Genomic DNA, 21,434 nt, shown 5'->3' with positions numbered 1-21,434 from the left:
TTCCTGCTGCAGAGCACAGGGCAAGAGAGAAATGTGGAGAAGGGCAGCAGAGGGCAAGGGTACCTCATGTCCCTACATACCAGGCATGGTGTTCAACAGAGGGTTCACTGCTAATGCACTGTCTCAGCTGGCAGAGGTTGAGAGCTACCTGACCTAGCTCCAGTCCAATGCTCTGATGTATCTTACAAACAAGAGTTTGCATAATTCAAGTGAGGAGGCAAATGGAGGGTTATACAAGGTCTGAAGAGAGCAGTGGGCAGGGGTCCAGCTGGGGTCAGGTGGTTTGCTGCCCTCCTGCAGTAATACATCATTTGTGATACCAGAACTCACAAAGAACAGGAAGGATTATGGAATTTACTGGAGGGAAGGAAAATGTTTGTACTGCCAGAGGCAGGCTGGATACTTAAGATATCAAGACTGGCCATACATTAAGTCACGCTTGAGATTGTGCTTTACATATCAGAGCTACTGTGTTTTTCTTACAGAAAGATTTCCAGGTGATTTCCAGAGCTGCTGTGATCCACAAGAGTACATAACCAAGCAGTGTGGGGAAAGCAGATGGAGTTTGCCAGACCTCTGGTTACCTGAACAGCAGAGGGGCTCAGGCACCAGGGAAGGTGCCAGCTTATTTCTGGCTCCCCAGAAGCAGCTACCAGACCCTAAAGAGAACTTCAGCTTAATGAACTTGTCATGTCCTTGTACAGGGACAAGTGAACTACACTCACTTACCTTTCAGTGCTTGATTAAAATAAGAATTTAGTCACTTTGAGTTCCTAGAGATGCCCAGTAGCCGTAAGTGAACTGTAAATACACCAGGCATGGGCAGTTTCCACTCAGTGCCTGAAAACATCATTTCTGCAGCAGCCCAGCTCTGCAGCTAACCTAATAAATACTGGTGCTGAGCAGGGCTAATTATTTCCAATGCAGCACTGCCCTGGCACGGCTGTACAGCTTCCAGCTCCAGAATCAGCTTAGCTGGGACTGGTCTGGGTGTCTGTGCTGTCCTTCACGGTGTGGTGGACACAGACCCTGAGCAGTGCTTGGTGGAGGAGCATCACATGCATGCACCAGACTGCAGTATCATTCTGCTCTCAATGTCGTGGGGAAGTGCTTGACTCCAGAGCACTGAAGTCAGTTAACAGCTCCTCTTGGGAATTTCTTTGATTTGGGTGAAGTTGTGGTCACTGCAGACCTAGTTTTGGAGCAGCAAGCCCTTGTGTCTTCTGAAAACAGTGCTTGATGGTATATGGAGCCTCTGAGCAAAACGTTGACGAGCACGTTCCACATTTCTTTTGGCTTTGTGCTTTTTCTCCTATGAAGCAGTTACCAAAGTCATAGAGATAATTACTAAATGGTGATCCTCTGACCTATGAGGGGAATGGACCTCTGCCTTGATGATCTCATTGTCTAAAACCTACTTACTAAAAAGTAGATGTTGGGAGGTGATGTAAGAAGGTGCGTGGGGATTCTTTAACTCAGGATTTCAAAGATCAGCTAAGACAATGAATTGGTAAAACTGTCTCAGTGTCAGATATTTAAGTGAGAAGATGGGTAAATAATCACATCCCAAAGCCGTTTATGCAGGTTCAAGCCCAGTTACATCTTAACACAGGTTAATGCCTAATGTGGAGAGGATTAGATGAGTGTTTTTTGGAGACCTAATCCCAGCCATCTGCACAAACACAGTGCCCACTTTTGTTGCTCTATAAGGACTCTCAATTTGTTTGTCTCAAGGTAATGTCAAAATCACTTCTGTCCTTCAAAGAAGTTGCCCTGAAGATGAGAGATGGGGTATATACCCTAGATCAAGATGATGTGTTTATTTTCCACTAATGCTTCCAAATGTGGCTTTTCTCTTATTGCAGTACTGGATAAATGAATACACATCCACCTTGGGGATTGGTGTCTTCCACTCTGGCATCGAGATCTATGGCAGAGGTATGAAGTGTTTCCTTTTCACTACCTGCAGAATATGGGGACACCTGTATGGCTAGTCTGGTAAGGAAGAGCATCCCACACTTAGAGCTTTTGGCAAGGAATGTCTTGAGGATTGACAAACTCTGCTAGTTCTCTTTTTGTGCAGGAACTTGTGCAGTCTTGTCATGATGCAGGTAGTGACCTGCAGGCTGAGGCAGCAGAGTGCCATCAGCTTGGCTTTCTGCAGAGAACTTCCACTCGCTGCCTGTAAATCCCTCTGAAGAAGAGTTGATTTCTCTCTGCTCTAGAAAAGATTTCTTCCAGCTCAGTACCACCACTGACAGCCTCTCATAGTTTATCCAGATGCCTTCACCACAGAACTTTCCACTGAGAGGAGGCCACCTGGACGGGGCTCAGAGACAGACCTGGAGTTTTCCTGGCACTGTGGGAAGGCCGTGGTGTTAGCACGGAGGGAAGCTGTGAGGGCATCCTCAGCCTGATAGGTAACCAGACAGGCAAAACAGCTTTCAGAGCCTGGCTGAAATGGATTTTGGCAGTAGCCCAGCCCCAGTGCTGATGCTGAGCTGTGCAGACAGCTGCCATAGACTTTTTCCTGACATGGGGTTCATTCGATTACTCACAGTCTGTTTCTTTCCTTGTCAGAGTTTGCCTATGGAGGGCATCCCTACCCTTTCAGTGGGATTTTCGAGATCACACCTGGCAGCGCAGTAGAACTTGGCGAGACCTTTAAATTCAAGTAAGGGCCCTCTCTGTTTCTCCTGTCAGCAAGAATGGGAGTAACTGTGTGTTACACAGAGCCAATGCCCAGGGAGAACCCAAAACCTAGTCTTGTATGAGTAGTACCTAATTGTGGATACTGCACAGGGTACCAGAAGTCATCTCCTGTGTTTATTGCTACTCTGTCACAAGGGGTGAGACCAGCTGCTAGAGGAGTTTAAGAGGATGCTGCATTAATGTGTTGTTCAGGGTTCTCAGGTGTGGGGTTATGGGTCAAGGAACTGCCCATGGCAGGTGGGGCTTGACCTTCCCAGACCTGCAGTTTACATTGAGGCTTGTTGGAGATGTTGAGAAGAACCAGTGCTATTGAGTGAGTATTGGGAGAAGCAATAGGTTTGTGCGTAAGGTTCTCAGTCTGCTCCTTCCTGGCCCACCCATGGACAGTCTCTCAGACAATCATGGAAAAACAAGCATCTGCTCTGTCACAGAATTGTTAAGGTTGGAAAAGACCTCTAAGAGCATATAAAGTCCAACCATTACCCAACACTACCATGACCACTAAACCATGTCCCCTTGTGCCACATCTACAGGTTTTTTGAACCACTCCAGGGTGACTCCACCACCTCCCTGGGCAGCCTGGTCCAATGCCTCACAATGTCCTACTGGAACTCTATTGTGGGATGATGAGCAGAGTGGGAGCAGACCCTCAGAGCTGAGACTTCCCTGGTGGTGTGCAGGAAGCTCTTGGGGCTGTTGCCTGTGTTGTAACCTGCTTTGTGAATAAGCTGGGGATGTTTCTGTGCCCATTTTGTTAGTGAGAGTCTCTGATAGCTCCAGATGTGTGTCCATGTTTTAAACCTGTCTTCCTTGCAAATGTCTGATCATTTCCTTCTTCTGGGGCACGTATCACCTTCTCTACTGTATCTTTCCATGTTTCCTGTTCTGTGTTTTCTTTTTCACTAGAGAATCCATTGCCTTGGGCACCACGGACTTCACAGAAGAGGATGTGGATAAGATTATGGAAGAGCTGGGCAAGGAGTACAAAGGGAACGCTTACCACCTGATGCACAAGAACTGCAATCACTTCTCTGCTGCTCTGGCTGAGGTGGGCACAGCTCCACAGCTGCTTCTTTTCTGTGTATTTTCCAGTGAGTCAGATCTGTAGTAGTGCAGCATAGCCTGCCAGGCCACAGCCCCCAGCCCCTAATGTCCTGTTCGTAATAGTTTTGGAAGCCATTTGCTGTTGAAAGGGATGGCACCAGGAGGTGGAGATGCAGCATGTTAGTCTAAACTCTGTGGGAAAAGAGCAGTGCCTATCTCTTGGTTCTCTGAACAGGCACAGAGCAGGAATTGGCAGGACAGACCTGGCTGGCATGCGTATATGCATTATTTTAATAAGAAACACAAATAACCCTGCGTGATCTGCAAAGGGATGAAAATGATTTATTGGTGTTCTGCAATCAAAAATTTGCAGTATTCAGGAAGTGGGTCTCCTTTTCCTTATTTAATGTGCACTATCCTGAACCCAATAAAGAAAAAAAGCATTGATTTTTCTCACAGACATCTTTGGCACTTATTCATTTTCATGGTCACAAAACCACTGTGAATTATAACAGAGCTGTTATTTCTCTTCAGAGAGAGCTGAAGCACAGAGAAGCACAAATCTAGTCAAATAAATTTAGTCCAACTATCTGCTAAATCAGGATATTTGATTTTTGGTTCCTGAAGATCTGATTATTCTGGAAGGAAGCTGCCTTCCGCCTCGCCCCCCAGATGAGCTGTTTAAAGTGTGTTTCAATTAAGGTGTGAGTATTTGGCACTTGTGTAAATCTGAACTCAGGATCTTGACTTAGTGCCAGAAAAAGATGAGAAAAGCATAAAATGGAAGTGTCCTTCCATAAAAACTGTTTCTGTGCTTTCCATACGTATTTTACGTAAACAGGAGGAGAGACTATCATTCCTCACAATAGAGTTCAAGTGTTTAAACAGTGAAACTTTAATTTCTGGAGTCTCCATCTTCATTCGTTACACATCTTTCACCTTTCTTCATCATATGGGGCAAGAGGGCAATAAAACCTCTTTCATCACAAGTGTCTGTTCATCTTCAAACATCATGGATCCCAAACGAGATGTGATTCTGTAGAAAAAATACTGTATGATTTTCTTTTTTTCTTTTTTTTTTTTAAAGAAAATCCCTAGTGAATCCAAGAACCAATGATTCATTTACCAAGGACACTTTAGGCTCTTAGAAAAACTGGTTCTCTGTTGGTTTCACTCTTGTTCATTATAGAAAAAGAGAATGACTGAGTCCTTACTGAGGATGTTAGCAAATAAAAATAAACAGGAAGGAATTGTATGGGTACAGATGGAGAATGAAGTTTCAGGCTGTACAGTGATCAAATAAATGTTAGCCATGCTGCTGTTTTGGAGTCATGTAATCAAATTACTACAATAGAAAATGGGTACTTTAGAAATTATGAAGGAAACCCAGAAGAAAGCTGTGTGATTATTAGCAAAAACTAAAAAAAAAAAAAAACCCTCTTTACCTGCAGCAGTGAAAGAAGGTCATTGCTTATTGCATACTTTGATATGTAAAATTTGTCTTGTGTCCAAGCCCTAAGCTCAAAGCCATCTCTTCCTTGATTCTGCTGCTGCATCTCACCACTCCTTCCTTGTCCAGGCTTTGCAACAGAAGTCAAATAACAGCTCTGAATAAAAAATTACTGGAGTATTTTAAACTTTGCTTTCAATACGCCTTCAGGGAACGTCTTTACAGAAGTGGAATTTAGGGTTAGTTTTCCTGCAAGAGCTTTCTTGGTGGATTCTCTGTGCCTGTTCCCTGCCTCATAACCTGTCCAGATAATAAAACAGAAGCCTGAATAGCTGGTTCTGACACTTCTGCTCCCAGGAGCAGAATTTACTCAGGATTTAGGTCAGTTTAAATAAACCCTTCATAGGCAAGTAGGATATTTTGTTGCTGTTGCTTTTCACATATGCCTGTGTTTATCATCCCTCTCCTAGAGTATTACAGACACAAAACCCAAGGGACATACACTTCAGGCCCAGGAGCAGAAGGACCTGGCTGGTCTCTGGAATCAAGATACAGAAAATCAGAGCTGAAATTTTTAAAAGAAATAGCTGATGTTAAGACATTAAGCAGAAGTCCTAGCCATCCAACATGCCTTGGTCAGCAACATGAGAAATACATGTGGCTGCCTCATGATGGATGTCTGCATACTGTCTGGTAAACACAGGAATTTGGCAACCACTATGTTTAGAGCTGGGTGAGAAGTAGCACAGCTTATCTGGGGATACTTCTGACCTCTTGGAGGAAAGACTGTTTGAAATCTGTTGAGACAGAACCTGCTTGAACTTGAAAGCAATGATTTTTTTTTCTGTTTTCCCAATATCTGAATGCTTCCTTAACTTTACAGCCTTAGAGCTTTTCCTTTTCTTGCTGTAGTTCCCATTAAAACTAAAAAATCACTGCATTAGGAAGCTCCAGGCCCTACCATGTAGAGCTCTGAGGTGCAGCCTTATAGTGTGCAGAACATGCTGACTACATGATGAGTGGCTCTAAAGAAGGTGTAGAAATGTCACCACAGAGGGCAGAAAAAAGGATCAATATTTATGCTCTAAGTGCAGTTCTGAGATGAGTCTGTTTAGTGTTTGTATTGCCCCTTCCTGCAGACTCTTCACCTGTAAAGCAGCAATAATAAAGAATATTATCTGGCTGTGTGGCCCTGTGTGAGGTAGCTACATTTGGCTGCCTTAATTTCCTCATCTGGCTGTGGGCTTGCTAATTAGTGTCTGTGCAGATGTTCCCCCAGGGGCTGGGAGGGTACCATCTGCTCCTAGGGCAGACGAAGCCATGTGTCCTGCTGGCTGAGGTCACCATTCTGCAGAGGGAATGGGAAGGAGGAAAAAACTGCTTCTCCCTCCCAGATCAGCCTTCTTAAGATCACACTGTGAGACAACAGCAGCATGTCCTATCAGCTAGGTTCCCCATCCTCAGAAGGACTGCTGAAGCCAGAGGAGTCCGGCTTTATTTTCAAATTCTTTGTTTTATTGTCCTGCAGCAGTGTTTTCCCAGCAAATAGAACATCCATTCAGAAGCCTTCCATCTACATCTGTTTATGAATGATTTTTCTGTTAAATCCCTGTTTAATACAATGAATGCCTCAGGCTCCACAGTGATAACTGGTAGCTGTTGTCTTTAACAATTTATGCAGGCTGACTGCTAATGGTGAGGGACATGTCCAGACCTGTGCTCAGGACTGCTGTTTGGCCATACATCTTGAAAAACCCCTGGACTGTAGCAAGTCCAGCACAAGCAGATAAGCTCTACTTAACTGCAGGGCAGGCTTTGACCTGCTGTCTACCTCTGGAAAAACTCCCTTTGCAGTGTGGGTGCAGCCTAATCGTGTGCTGCTGTGGCATATCTCTTCTGAGTCTTCTGATCTTTCTGCCCACGTTCACTTGTAAGCTGCAAGGGGCTCTGTTGCTCCCTCATGGGCACTTAGCTCTGAGTTTTCCCTACTCCCTACAGCAGACTGTCAGGCATTTTCATACTTGTTCAAGACTTAGATCTCCTGCTTTGCTGGTTCCCTATGGACTTCTGAAGAGCAGCTGGATCAAAGAGGCAGGGCTGGGTCTACTCACAAAGCAGCTCTTGTGGGAAGCAAACGGAGAATGCCCTGGTTTCAGCAGCAGCAGCTCAGACTTCACCTACTCCAGTGCCACTTCATGGCAGCCTTCTCAGCCAGTGGCTCGGTGAACACGCTGCACAATCAGGAGTCTTCCTGTAGATTTCCTGAGAATTCTTCTTCACTGGGGAACTTGGGTTTATTTAAGAAGTGAAGAACTACCAGAGAGGAGAGTTAAAATGAAGAGGATCACCAAAATGGGATAAGTAATTTGCCTACAAGCTTATTCCTTTCATGTTGCCTGTGTCAAGAGTCCCCAAAATCATGTAGTACGAGTACCATGCTCTCTGAAGAAACTATCCAAGAGGATGGACAATTCTTCTGAGGGACTTATTCTTGCAGTTTCTGCAAAGGCAAGTCAGACCATCAGCAGCAGAGACCAAAGTTCCCATCCTGCTCTGAGCTCATGTGCCATTCTGCATGCTCCAGGCAGGCAGTGCTGCTGGGATGCAGCAGGCACCTCAGCATTCTGATGAGGTTATGCATGTGTGGGGAATTCAGTGAGGACTGCACCAATATTAGGTGAAGCCCTTCTAAATGATCATCTGTTGCTAGGTCACTATCTTCCTAGCAACCCCCTAAGTATACTTGTAGCAATATGTTCAAATGGCTCTTCAAGGAATTGAAAAATATTTATGTTCTTTATGCATTGTCCTGGCTGATGAAAGAGGCTATTTAAACTCTGCCAGATGGAAAAAAAAAGAACGGCTTTTGAACATTAGAAAAACCTCTTAAAACAAAAATACTAAAATAATTAGATCTTTCCATAATGTTATTTGTTGAATTTCCTGGCTTTTCAGGACAAGATGATGGGAGATAGCAAAAGGACAGAAGTTTCAAATTTCTGTAAATCAGATAAGAAGGAAGAGGAATATATTTTTCCTTTCAGGAAGAAGCCAAACTCAAGTAGTTTCTGGGCTATAAGTGCTCCTGCAAGGACCTACAAGTTTGAGGTCCCAGCCATGCCATTGTATTGCAGAAACTTGTTGCTGCACCAGTGGGCAGCAAGAAGGTGGCCATGATGTGCCAAGACATGCAGTTACACACTCCTTGTCACCAAGACTATTTGCTGGGCATAGGTAAAGGTAGGTGCATGCAGATACCCAGGGAACTGTGAAGTTGCTGTGAGGGGGCTCTTTTCACTGTGAGAGCATGGCTCATGGTTGCTCTGCAAGTCCACGATACAATTCGGGCTTGTGGAAGGCAGATACTAGGCAAGGCAGAAGCAAACTTGGCACAGCTTGTACCCCCAACTGTGTGTAAAGGAGAAAGGTTGACTGCCAGGGATTCAAACATGGGCTTAAATAATATGATCCTTGCTGATGCCTAGGTGCATGGTGAGTGTACAGTGCCTGAAGACATCATTTTTAGAGAAGCTAGCAGTAACGAGAGGATCAGAGGGAGGATGAAGTTTTTCTGTTTCCAGGTTCCATCTCCAGTCTGGTGATATTTCTCAGTGTTGGGTGTAATGATCACACCATGCCACTGCAGCTTCAAGACTCCAAAAAAGCTTTTTCTGCTTAGCCCATTCACAAACAGAAGATGACTCATTTGACTTCCCACCAGCAATTTTCCATGCTTCTGAAGTTTCCTGTCTAAGATAAGCTATGGAGATGTGTTCTCACCAGAGTGATGACAGTTGCTACAGCACATCTCCAAAAAGGGCAAACCACCATGGGAAGGGAGAAAAACACCTTTGAATCAGCACTACAACTGGAAGATAAGTGGAATGACTCAAGGAAACCACTCCTCCCTTCAGCAACTGGAATGATCCCCATTTAAGGAAACTCTTCAACACCTTGCTATAGGACCCATGACACATAATTATCAAAGAGGTGTGTCTTCTGAGCACCAGAAAAGATATCCCCTTTTAGTCCCCAATAGCTTTACCAGTGGTGGGATAGGACAGTCAGTGGGCCTTATGAGTCCTTTTGGGAAGATAAGAAGCTGATGCTCATCATAATTAAGAAATTAGAGATATTAATTTGACTCACCCTAAAAATTGTTTTGTTGGAACTTTACCTGAAGACAACTGTGTCAGAAAGTTTTATTCTTTCATTGTGTCTTTCCTCCTTCTTCTGGAAAGGGGGATGTTTTATTTCTGATTTGTATGGATAATTTATCTTAAGTACCAGAAAAGGTCAAAAGCCTTTTGACCTTTGTGACTTTTGTCACAAGCCCTGTGTTAGTAGGACCTGTTTGTGTCTTTAAGAGAATGATCAGAGAATCTGCAGTAAGCCCCAGGACAAACCTGGCTCAGAAACACTTGAGAGACCTGCTATGAATTCCCCCAGACTTATTGACAGCAGAATGTGGCCACATGACTGAGGGATGGTGAAGCACAGTTAAACATACCAATTTGCTTCCTAAATTATCAGGAGATTCTCTTATAGCCAGAGAAATCTATTAAAAAAAGACTAGAACCAGCTCTGAAGTTAGTGTGCATCATTCACATCCATATGTGATCATTCTTCAGAAGGCTCTTTAAGGTCACTTGGATTTGAGGGATTAAAAACCCTTCAGGAAAACAGATTGGTTTCTCATTATCCAGCTTCCTTTTGTACCCACTGATCCTTTACACCCCTTATTCCTTTAAATATTAAAGTATCTGTTTCCTTATTGTTTGGCATTTCTTGATGCAGGGGACATGCTCAGAGATGCCATCTGGGTAAATGGCTAAAATTTGAACTGATTATTAGAGCTGAACTAAGATTTTCAGAGTAAAGCAAATCATCAAAAGCAGAGGATTTTAAAGGGTTCTGAGAGATGATTAAAACTTTCAGTAGGATGCTTTGTGCATTCAAACAGAACTGGCTGGTGAGACATACTCATCCTCAAGTCACTGAGAGCTTCCTGGAAAGAGAAGCTTCTGGGGTGTGGGAGAACAAGCTGGGCTAAGGATTTATTTACCTTTTCTCCTATGTTTTAGCAAAAATTCCCCTCGATATCAGCCACAAGATGTTCTGGAGCAGGGAGTCCTTCAGCCTCTCCTGTGGAAACTGTCCTACTTTGTTTATATACACAGAGAGAAGATGCATTTTAGGAAGTTTTCCTAAATTAGAATTTGTGTTTTTGTGGTTTTAGAGACTTATTTTGAAGGTGTAAGATTTGCAGAAATTTCCACAGAGAAAAAAAAAATAAATAAATTTTGAGAACTAGGTGTCTTGCTCTCGGGCTGAAGTGGCCTTGTAAAATAGGCCTAGGGATTAAAGAAGTGAGCTTGGCCCATTCTTTGTTGACACAGCTGGGGAAGAGAGTCTCCTAAGCATCTGAGGTGGCTTTGGTCAGTCTTGGAAAATGATTAGGCTGTCTCCTCCAGGGCAGGGAGCATGGACTCTGTCACACTCAAGTGCTTTGCAGCAGTCTTAAAGCTGTAGCACTGCAATGTTCAACCTGGGAGGTCGATAGCTCCCAGTCTCCCAGAGTCAGCAGGACTTTCTCACATCAGCCTGAAAGCATGGTCTCCAATAGGAAATACCTTGAAAATTAACAGATGGAGGCTGCACAGTAAATCCTGCAACCTGCTGGTTACATCTGGCATACCCACTGCTGATGCTGACACCACAGCACTATTATTAAACCTGCATTCCAGATTGGATGGGAATTCTTGGTGAAGCCACACAGTCTGAATTTCCTTGGGAGGCAGGGGATGATCTTGGTGCAATCAGGCTTGCTTGCATGTGGATCATATCTAGGCTGGATATTAAGGCTTCTTTCCCCATTTCTTTGTGTTATTATTAAAGATGGCCCTCTTGATAGCAGCAGAGAGAGGCTCTGTAGTTGTATACATGTGTGATACCAGGAGGTACACATCTCTTGTATCTTGTATTATACTTGTGCAGTGTAAGATACCTCTGTGACTGGCTTTGGAGTTGTCTGATGTGTACCTGCCAGATGGTATGGCTGCCTTGGTTGTCTTTTGTCAATGTGGTTGGAGCTTTGGTAGAACAGAGGGATCTTTCTTTACTGGTGGAGGGCGTGGAGCTGTGCTGAAGTGACAGGGGATGATAGCTAGTGCATATTCTTTCCTCTCTGGCTATTCACCTGTCTTCTTGCAGCCAAGGCAAAGCTGACAGCATATAACAGAATTATGTCAGAGTTCTGCTTTCCTTAGAGGAGCCTGACTTTAAGTAAATTCACAGAAAAAAGGCAGCTTTGCTGAATCAAGGGCCACACGAGGGCAGGGCTTTAATCATTAGTGAATAATTTAAGCCTGAAGCTTTTCAGGTCCATCCCCAGGCACATGTGAGTTCTCATCATAATGTTATTAAAAAGTAGGAAGCTCTCCTTAGCCTGAAGGCTATCAGAGAGAAAGGATTAAACACCAGAAAAGAGAGCTTCAGGTGGCATTTAAGTCACAGTCAAAAGCAGCAGAAGCTTTTATAAACCAGTCTTCAGCAAATCTTAAGTAGACAAGCAATCTCCTTGTTTTCCTTAGTCAACAATTGCTTTTCAGTTGCCTCTGTTGGAGAGGAGATTGGTGTTTTGCTGCAGAAAAGCCTACATGCAATTCCATTAATGGCAGGGGGACAATCCTCCCAACAGACAGAAAGATGAGAAGAAAATGAGCAATCAACCAGCCACAGGGCATGGAAGAACACTAGGAAAGCTTTATTTCTTGGCACCTGAGCCAGTCCTCACTGAAGCTGATGTAAAGACTTGCTCCATTGCAGCAGCCTTTGAATGTTGTTAGCTCTATGGAGAACAGGCTGTGTTTGTCTTCTGGTTTTTAACTTCTACGTACATTTAGAAGAAGGTTATTAATAAAGACATCCTGCACTCGTAAATTATCCTCATGGTTTCAGATGGATGTCCTTTTTTTCTCTTGTTTCTGCCTGTAAGTATGTAGAATTTTGACTGCATGTGGTTACTAAACTGCTTATTGCATTCCAGGTGTGGCTTTTCTGCTGTGGCAAAATGAGATTTTTAGGTGTAGCCTGTGTGGTAGTTGAAAATTTATGAAGTAGTTGGAAAGTCCTTAGAAAAAAGGCTGCTGTAGAAATACAAACATCTTTTTCCATCATTAACCTTTCTAGCTTTGCTATCTTGAAATGAGTCTTACAGCCCAGCAAAAACAATTAGTGGAATAACTCTTACAAAGATCTTTGAACTCTCTCAGCCCATCCTATTTTCCCTGCCTATCTACCTGTGCTGTGGAATAGTATGATGGTGGCAAGTAATTTGGAACAGAAATTACCCCAGTCCCCTAGGGGCAAGTTTTCAGCACATCAGTGTTTTCAAAGTGGTCTGATTTTGCCCACATTTGCAGTTATTTCAGGTTTTCCCTTTAATGTGATCCATCTAACCAAAAAGAGTAAAACTGAAGATATTCTAAGAGTGAATTTGAAAACAAACAAACAAAATCAGAACAAAACCAAACCATCTCAAACTTTTTGGGGCTGATGTATCTGTGGATGTTTTGCACCATCTATTTTATTTTATCTGCTTTTCGCATGTCATCCCAAACCAAAAGCCCAATGTCCTTACCTGTTATAAACAAGCATAATACCTTGGAGCCAAGTTAGTTTGTACTGTCTGGGGGATTAATCTCCAGTCACACCATCATGGAGCCTTTGAGCTTTTGTGTGTGCAAACGCCTGAGAACAGATGCCTCTTTCCCACCACTGAAGATGGCAAGGAAAAACCCTGTCCTCTTCACCAGCTGCTTGTTGCTAAATGAAAAGTGTCAGGAGTGTAAATGAACTGTCTAAGTGTGTTGATAGGCTTTAGAGACTGGAACCTTTTGGTTAGGAGTCCTGCCAACACTGCCAGACAGAAGCTCTCTCCCTGTTCCTATCAGTTCCTGTATTGTCTCTTCTCATTGTATCTCTATCTGCAGTAACCTGCTGCCCACTAAGGTTAGGAAACAAAGCTTGAGACTGAAACATGGGAATTTCTTGGTTAGCTACTCAGGAAAAAAACAGATGCTCCTGATGTCCATCCCTCTATGCACGTGGGTTGGCCTGGTCCCATTCAGCACGTCTGTAACTGTGGAAAGAATGACCCTATTAGCCAACAGCTGTTCTCAGCCACTGGCCTCCAAACAGCACCTGCTGGGAGAATGCAGTTCTTCTTCATGCCATCTTGATAATATGAATGAATTGCAGTTGCTCATTCATGGTGGGAGAGTCATTCTTTTAAATGTCAGTAACAAGCCCAGACTTAATTATACTTAGTATAACAGATGACTGTTTGGGGAGTGAGGCCACTTGCTGCATACCTTGTCATCCTGCAGCTGCTGGCTGTACATGTAAGTGCTGGTTACAAGGAACTTCAGGCTCAAAGAGCATATTGCCATACTCTGGTGTTGGTACATAACTATCAGTGATGCCACTCAGTGCTGGGCTCTGAGTGTGGTTCATCAAGGTGTCACGTGTGCAGCCACTGTGCCTCTCCACTAGTGGCCTGGCCAGTGAAGCTGAAATAGTGCTGTGAGCGTGGAGGTGCTGTAAGCAGGCTGTCTGGTGTGACCCACGGCTGTCTGCTCCATCATCTCTGTTCTTGGCTTCTCTCTGCATGCAGGCTCCTGCACGGAGGCAGCTCTGTCCTTCTGCCACAGGCATGATGGATGTATTCCCACTAGCATCACAAGGGAAGCCAGACCATGGATATTGGTTCCTCCTTTCAGTGCTTTCTCTTTTCCTCACTCCTGGCTGGTGCCAGGGAGATGGTCCAGATGTTGCAGATGTTGCTGCTTCTTTGTGTGGAAGAAACTCCTGCAGTCCTGGGGAGGACCCATAGGAATGGCAGTGCCCTGCCTGCTGTAGAACAAAAAAGGATTGCCTAGGAGAAGGGAGGCATTTTAGACAGTTGCTTAAATTAATTTAAAAGGTTTTTCCCTTTCTGCATTTGACTTGGGATGCTACCTCCCAGAAAGCAGCCTCATTACTGAGCTTATTCAGCTTCATCTACAGTTTCTCAGCTGTATCCTTTCCCCTGCAAGGTGCAGGTCATTCCTGGCTCTGCTGAGACTCCCTTATTTTTGCCAGTTATACTATGAGTTTAGTTTTTGCAAGGTGGTAAAAAAGATGTCCTGTGTATTCAGTTAAAGGATTTTTCCAGATATGCCCAATTACTAATTTCATTCAGACTGCCATGCTTCTTTTTCTACACCTGTTTTTTTACTATCCTAGTGTGCCCTGCAAGCTTTGGCTGGGCAGATGTTCTGGTTTGTAGCTAATGGCCTCATTCTGAAGTTCTGATAAGCATCATCTGTTGTATGTTGTCTAGGCCTGGTAGGAACCCACTCATGCAAACACTGGGAAGATTCCCTTTGGGCTCTAAAGGTTCTGCTCATAAAGTGCTCTGGGGTGTGTGTTAGACTCCTCAGGCACTAATTAAAGCCCTCTAAGATGCACCAAAGGGAATACTGCACAGTAGCTCAAATGGATATGTGCCCCATATGGACACCACCTCATTTTTAGCAAGCCTGCTAAGTGGCAGCAGATGTTCAGTGCTGAGCTCTGAGGCTCAGTTTGAAGACAAGAATTGAAGTAAATAGCATGCATTGTTCAAGGAACGTAATGTTGCCTCTGCTCATCTTGATTTTCATGGATCGTAGCACTACGTGGTGCCTTTGGGAAGGCTTGCTTAAAAAAAATTTCCTAAGTGCCTTGAGTTATGCTTTTGTGTGTGGCCTGAATTGCCCCAACTGCGTCATCCAGCACAGTGCAGACCCTGTCGTGTTCAAGAGCCTTCCCTTAGGATCTACAACTAATCAGTCCTTCATTTTGAAAGGGGCTCAGCCTGTTTAGACTGTTTTGGATAATGTCCAGCCTATGCCCACAGACCCAAAGCTCTCACAGAATGCAGCACGTTGATAGCATTGTCCTCTAGAAGGCAGGAGACTCGGCTTCTTCCATTGCTGGATGGCATTTAAACTCATGTTTCTCAGCTGCCAGGCTGTTGCCCTGCCCACGGTAAAGCTTTAGTGGAAGTGTGAAGGCCTTGCTGAGCAGTGATGCCCAGTTCTTGGTGCACTTAGGGGAGAGGAGAGTAATGGGGTGCAGTCCTCACTCCCAGGGCAGTTTGTACATTTTAACCAGTGACTGTTCAGTGCAAAACGATGCAGCTTAAGATGCTCAGAGGATCTTTGTGTATTCCAAAGTGGTTGTTTCTGGATGAGTTGAAATTCTGGTGTGGATCTGACAGTTGCCTAGAAATAGCACCCAAACTGTCAGGTCCCATTTCTCCCGCGCGTTTGGCTTCAGCCAGGGATGTCTGAACTGCTGTTTCCACTTGACTCTGCAGATGCCAGCTGGGTCATTCGCAGTTCTTACACAGTTTCCAGAAGCTGCAGCTGTGGGAGGTTTGGCTTTCTATCAGGAGGTGCCGCTCAGTGGAAGCTGCAAGTACATGCAGCCTTCACTGAAGTTTCTGCCTGAAACGGGGACTGGAGCCTTGGTGGGCAATCAGAAGCTGTGCTCGCTATCCCAAATGCTGGATTTCAGGGACTGGCTGCCTCTGTGGGCTGGGAATAACTCACACTTTCAGGGACCTGACAGGGAGAAAAAGATGAGGAAGTGTTATGCTCAATAATGATAGATGGACACTGTTCACAGGAGGTCAGCAAAGCTTAGGGAAGCCGTACGTGGGCTGAGGTGTTCCAGGCATTGCTGCCAGTAGTCCAGCCTCTTCTGTACTGTGCAGGGTTCCCCATCCCGAATGCTTTTTTGCCTCAGAGAAACTATAACTGGCCCCTGAGCTTACACCGCAGGCTTGTACCTCACATAGCCTTAGCCCTTTGGTGACTGTTTCTTAAATGTTCCTTCTTTGGTCCTACATATGAAGAGGCTCAGCTACTTTCATGTCTAATGTCATGCGAGGCTCCACTAACAGGTATGTTAAGCTTCCTGAAGGGATGGCAGCAGGACAATTTGGTATGACAGTCAGGGCTAGCAATTTCTGATCCATACTACTTTATTTCTTAACTCTGACAGGACAAGTATGTCCCATTACAGAGAAGTTTACCCCCTTCAAAAGAGAAAACCCCACTTATTTGGCAAGGAAGGAAAAAAAAAGCATAAAATCCTAAACTCTAAAGAGAGTTCTGCTGGTGGAAACAACGGCTGCTAATAGGATTCTGTGAGTTCATTGTTCCAGTGTGTGGTTTTCAGTTGACAGTTACCCTGAAGAGCTGCAGTAGGTAGATTTTTCTGTGGCTTCATATGCAATTGGAAAACACCCACTGTATCTTGCTTGTGGTGTTTTATTTAAACAGTTGGCTTAATCCCATTGGAGTTGTGTTTATTTGATGTTCCCCCGTTAGCCAAGTACTGCTGGATGCTCCAGCACAATATGCTTTATGGCAAGGGGTGAAAAACACAGGAGCAGGCTGTAGTGTTAGTGGCACTGTCCTTTTGCCTCTGTTGAGTGTTGAGGTTTGCTGTGGGGTAGTAACGAGGATTCACTGACAAGAGGGAAGGATGAGCATGACTGAGGAAAGGGAAACCACTTTGACTTTGTCGTCAGCTCCACAAATGTTCCTTTGCTGATTGATGGCCTGATGCCCACACATCTCCGTTCTTTTTCTGGCTCTTCCTTCCCTCACTGATTCATTCTGGGTGAAGAAGCTCCCATAAACAAAAGGCAAACATCCCAGCATTGCTTCCACATTTGGAAGTGCTATTTCAGTTGCTAGGGGATCGGCTTAGAAGAAAAAGCCAAATCTTGAAAACAGTATTTCCATTTCAGGCAGTCTTACCTTGTGCTGTCTTCTGTTTCAGATAATTTTCTGGAGAATTATACCCTGGTTTTGTTTTCCTATTAATATCTGGGAGGAAGTTTTTATTAAGACTTAGGACTGCTTGGTTATAAATCAGATATGTCTGGTGAGAAAATCAAATGGATCAGCAAATTTTCTGTGAATGAGTCTTAAATGCAGGTGGAGAGGTCATCTGCTTATAGACTTGGGCAATAGTTGTAGCAATGGAAATGAGGGATCTGGATGGAGATAAAGAATTACTGAAAAAGTAGTTGTCCTCAGATTAAAAATGTCAAAAATATGGATTCACATAGTTGTATCTGAGGTTAAATAGACTGCAGCACTGGTAAGAACTGAATAAAAGTCCTTGGGGTGTTTTCGTTAAAGAACAGCCTATGCTTGCAAGCAATTTTAGCAGCTAAATGGCTCTGCTCATTCTCTGATACCTAATGATAATGTCTTCGATTTCATACATTGATTTTTAAACTATGCATGTCAAAATAAAGTGAGTTCTGTAGTCCAATTAGCACAGCCACAGGTTTGCCAACTTCATGTCTCATTGGAGACTCCACGCTATTGGAGCAAGCCAATTCCCTTGTCCTCAAGGCACTGACAACCCTGGAACCAGGAATCCATGTAAATTGTGGGACAAGGTCTGCAGGGTGGAGTTTGCTCCTCGCCTGTCTCAGTCTGTGGGAGACAGCACTGGGAGGGAAGGAGAATTTGGATATTATGACTACTGTGCCTGCCACAGATTTGAGGTTCTGGTATGCTGGTGTAAGGCCACACAGGCAGTGCATTTACTGAAGACAGGCTCCAGAGGCACCTTGGCTGATCTGTTCCACATGCTGCTTCTGTCTGGCAAGGGAAATGGTAAGATGTAAAGAATAACTTTCTTTCTATGGCCTAAGCCAGATACAGCTACTAAAATCTGGCACCTGTATGTACATGTGGTCAAATGCTACAAAAGAAAGGAACTGCTGTATACAGCAGGTTGTTTCATTGTGCTGAATATGAGATGACCTTGGAAAACAATATCTGTGCTAGCAGAGTGTAATCCAAATGAGTGCCTGGAGCATCTGTGATGAAACACAAGCCTGGTGAGAAGCTGGTATTTTTCTGTTTGTTGTTTCTTTCCCACATTTAGGAAATACTGTATGGTGAGGAAAAATTAAAGGGTGATGTGCTAGGATAGGAAATGGACCCCCAGATACTGTAACTTGACTGACCTGGTGTGTCAGCCTGAGGAAAGAAAAAACGAGCAGCTTCTCAGGCATCTCCACCCACCTAGTCAGGCTCCACTTTGGGGCTCTTCAAGGTCTGGCCAGCAACAGCCTAAATATTTTTCAAAACTTTTTGAGCTACTTAGAAAATGAGTGTCATCATCTTGGTTGAGAAGCACCAGCAGGCCTGTCCTTTTACCCATGGACTGCCAGGAGAACAGAAAGCCCAAAGCTGTTGAGGGCCATGACCTGTTTTCCCTGGTCTCTGCTGTGGTGCTGACAAGGGCTATGGCTGGCAGGGCTCCCTGTGCCTGTCGAGCTGTTGTGTAGTCGTTTGCACTTACAGCTGCTTCTGACCACAGAAGATGCTCCCCACGTTTCAAAGAGCTCTCTCTGGAGCCACAGGGAATTCACCCTGCTGAGGTGGTGGTGCGGATGGGGAGGATGCTGCCACCACGCATACGTTTTGGTACTGTTAACCATGCTCCTTTCTGGTTTGCTCCACAGATACTATGTGGGAAGGAGATCCCTCGCTGGGTGAACCGCCTGGCCTACTTCAGCTCCTGCATCCCCTTCCTCCAGAGCTGCCTCCCCAAGGAGTGGCTGACCCCAGCAGCCCTGCAGAGCCACATCAGCCTCGGCCTCCACAAGGAGGAGCAGGGGGACACAACGGATGAGGAGTCCCCCTCCACCTCTGCAGCCCCCTCAGCCTCAGGCACATCACGGACCTGTAGACACACCCGGGTCTAAACTGTGCCCACCGTGCCCTCAAATAACTCGCCCCTCTCTCTTGTGTCATTTCTTTCTCGCACCCTTTCGCACACTTTGGTTCCTCTCTTCTCTTCTTCAGTGGACGACGCAGGGGAGGGAAGAGACTTTCTACTGTGGAGGTGAAGCTTCAGTCCCTTTTCCAAAGGCTGCCGCTGCCGTCGCTTGGCAAAATGACTGTGAAGCCCAATGCTGAACTGAGGAGTGTAGTGACTAAACTGGATTTTCCTTCCAGGGCTCCCATGCTCCTTGATCCACAGAGAACTGCTGACTCTCTCAGGCATGACAGCATGTGTACGGGCAGGGGGGCACCATACTGTGATGTTCCTTCTCTGGAACTGTTTTATCTTTTTATCTCTACCCCCACCTATGTGAGCCCAGCAGCCTCCTCTCTGTTTTGGCTGGGTTTGCTATTCCCTTGTGATGAATCTCCTGTTCACACCCAGTGAAGGAAGCAGAGCCAGAACTCAACCTTCTCATCTCTTAGACCAGCAACAGGCTCCACTCAGCCCCATCCCTTTTGTAACTACCAGGTTTCTAACTCATGTGAAGGACAAATTGAAAGGTGCTGCTGTTCTACAACCACCAGTTTTCAGTACTCAAATTTAAGAGCTCAAATGACTGTCCTGCTCTTAAAAATAATAACAATGAACCTAGAAAATGAATGTGTTACCATGGCTTTTCTTTGGGGTCAAAAACAGGATGGGGCTAGTGCTTAAAGGCAGCTACTAAGTAGGTGCAGAGATGACTGTTGACCATATTGGTGCTTTTTAGCACAGACCCCTCTCAGTTCCCCTAATGCTAGGCAGAGTTCCTGGTTTCCCTTCCTCTCCCTTAGATTTCCCTGGGGAATCTCTCTCTGAGCTGACGTTTACTGGCTGTCTTTGGGGAAATGGGCCTCCTGAGCACAAAGAGAAAGAGAGAGTATCTATTGGGAAGGTCAGTGTTTCCTCCTGCGCTCACAGACCTAAAATATGGCTCCAGAGCCACCTTTCCCCAGCCTATTTTTGACCTAACCCAAGAAGGAAAAAATAAGTGGTGAACCCAAAGAATGTCAGTCTATTTCCTTCTCTTCCCTTTTTGGAGGTCGAGTGGGAAACTTTGGGCCACATCTGGAAAGCATGGATGACCCTTCCAATGCATGGGCCACCACCGTGCCTTCCATTGTGTGCACTATTTCAGTGGCATGAAAAATGGGCACAGTTGCCTCACTGGCCTCTCCAGGCTGACTCTTGACAAGAATCTGGTCCTTAGATGTATCTATGCTCATTCTGACATCTGATAAGAACGTAGAGGAAGAGGAAAGGGCAAGCACACCAACTCTTCCACTCAGTTACCTCACTATGAGTTCTAGTCAGAAGATGTAGGAGCAAATCAAAGGGGAAATCCAGGACCCCTCTCTCTCCCTTGCAACTCCTGTTGACTACACAAAGGAGGATGAAAAAGGAACAGGCAGAGTGTTGAGAGGGCCATTTCAGAAATGCTGTTCTCAACAGCTACCAAGTCAGAACTTCCACCCCTCACCCAGAAAGAACTACAAGCCCTTAAGATGGGTGGTTGTTTCCTTTTCTTGGTCGCAATAGCATGCTAAATCCAACCAGCTGTTTCTTTAGCTCAGGTATACAGAAGTGTGTGCTTTCAGGGCTGAAGGTCTTGGCCATGATGTACATCATGTCTGCACAGACAACGCTTGATGGTTTGTTACATGTGCATGCTCTTACTGAAGCAGGAGGCTTGGGAGCAACCTTTTGGATGGAAATACAGCTTACAGGTTGGCCTTGCTCCAGGACCTCCTGAAGTGGTGATGCATGTTTGGGCAACAAAACCTTTAGAACACACCTCTTATTTTCATCCTCCAAACAAATTGCTGCAAGTTCTGCACTGAACTAAAGTCATGTTCCTTATTAACCTTGGCTACTCACAACCAATACTGCATTGTGAGCAATTCGGCAGGTCCTGGTGTCCAGTTCGGCACCAATCTTGAATACCCTGGCTTGTCCAGGGCTGTTTAATGGGATTTCCACCCTGTTCTCCATCCCACTGCCCAGAAACCACATTACACAATGTACTGTTGCACTCTCTATTCTCCTGCAGTCATGGTCATTGCAGCCTAAACCAGCAGTGCAAGCTTCATTTGTCTGAAGTTCCCAGGGTGCCTGCCAATAGCCAGCAGCACATTATGTGCAGTGAATTTTAAAATCTCTTTTTAGGTCCTTCTCTGGAAGGAAAGAGGCTTTCCCAGAGCTTTTGTCTAGGCCAGGGAAAATGGAGTCAGAAACACCTAGTTCCTGATGTGACAAAAGCCAGGCAGCCATCACCCTCGTGTTTCTGCTCTGCACCTGGGCTCCAGCTGGAGCACCATGTATACATATAAAAGAG

At 44.9% G+C, this 21,434-nt stretch overlaps 1 protein-coding gene across 1 annotated transcript in view; it reads left to right on the top strand.

The window, feature by feature from the left end:
* The window catches only part of LOC103768607 (desumoylating isopeptidase 2-like), a 51,085-nt gene extending 31,371 nt beyond the window's left edge, over positions 1–19,714 (top strand). The window contains exons 2-5 of the mRNA XM_008935758.1: positions 1,866–1,938; positions 2,581–2,674; positions 3,619–3,760; positions 18,795–19,714. Of these exons, the coding sequence (XP_008934006.1) occupies positions 1,866–1,938; positions 2,581–2,674; positions 3,619–3,760; positions 18,795–19,037 (552 nt within the window). The 3' untranslated portion in view covers positions 19,038–19,714. The remainder of the gene's footprint in view (positions 1–1,865; positions 1,939–2,580; positions 2,675–3,618; positions 3,761–18,794) is intronic.
* The last annotated feature ends 1,720 nt before the right edge of the window (positions 19,715–21,434 follow it).

The sequence above is a fragment of the Merops nubicus genome, unplaced genomic scaffold, assembly GCF_000691845.1.
Source record: "Merops nubicus isolate BGI_N331 unplaced genomic scaffold, ASM69184v1 scaffold14522, whole genome shotgun sequence".
Classification (NCBI taxonomy): Eukaryota; Metazoa; Chordata; class Aves; order Coraciiformes; family Meropidae; genus Merops; species Merops nubicus.
The sequence above is the reverse complement of the archived record's forward strand: the minus strand, read 5'-3'. Positions and strand labels throughout refer to the sequence as shown.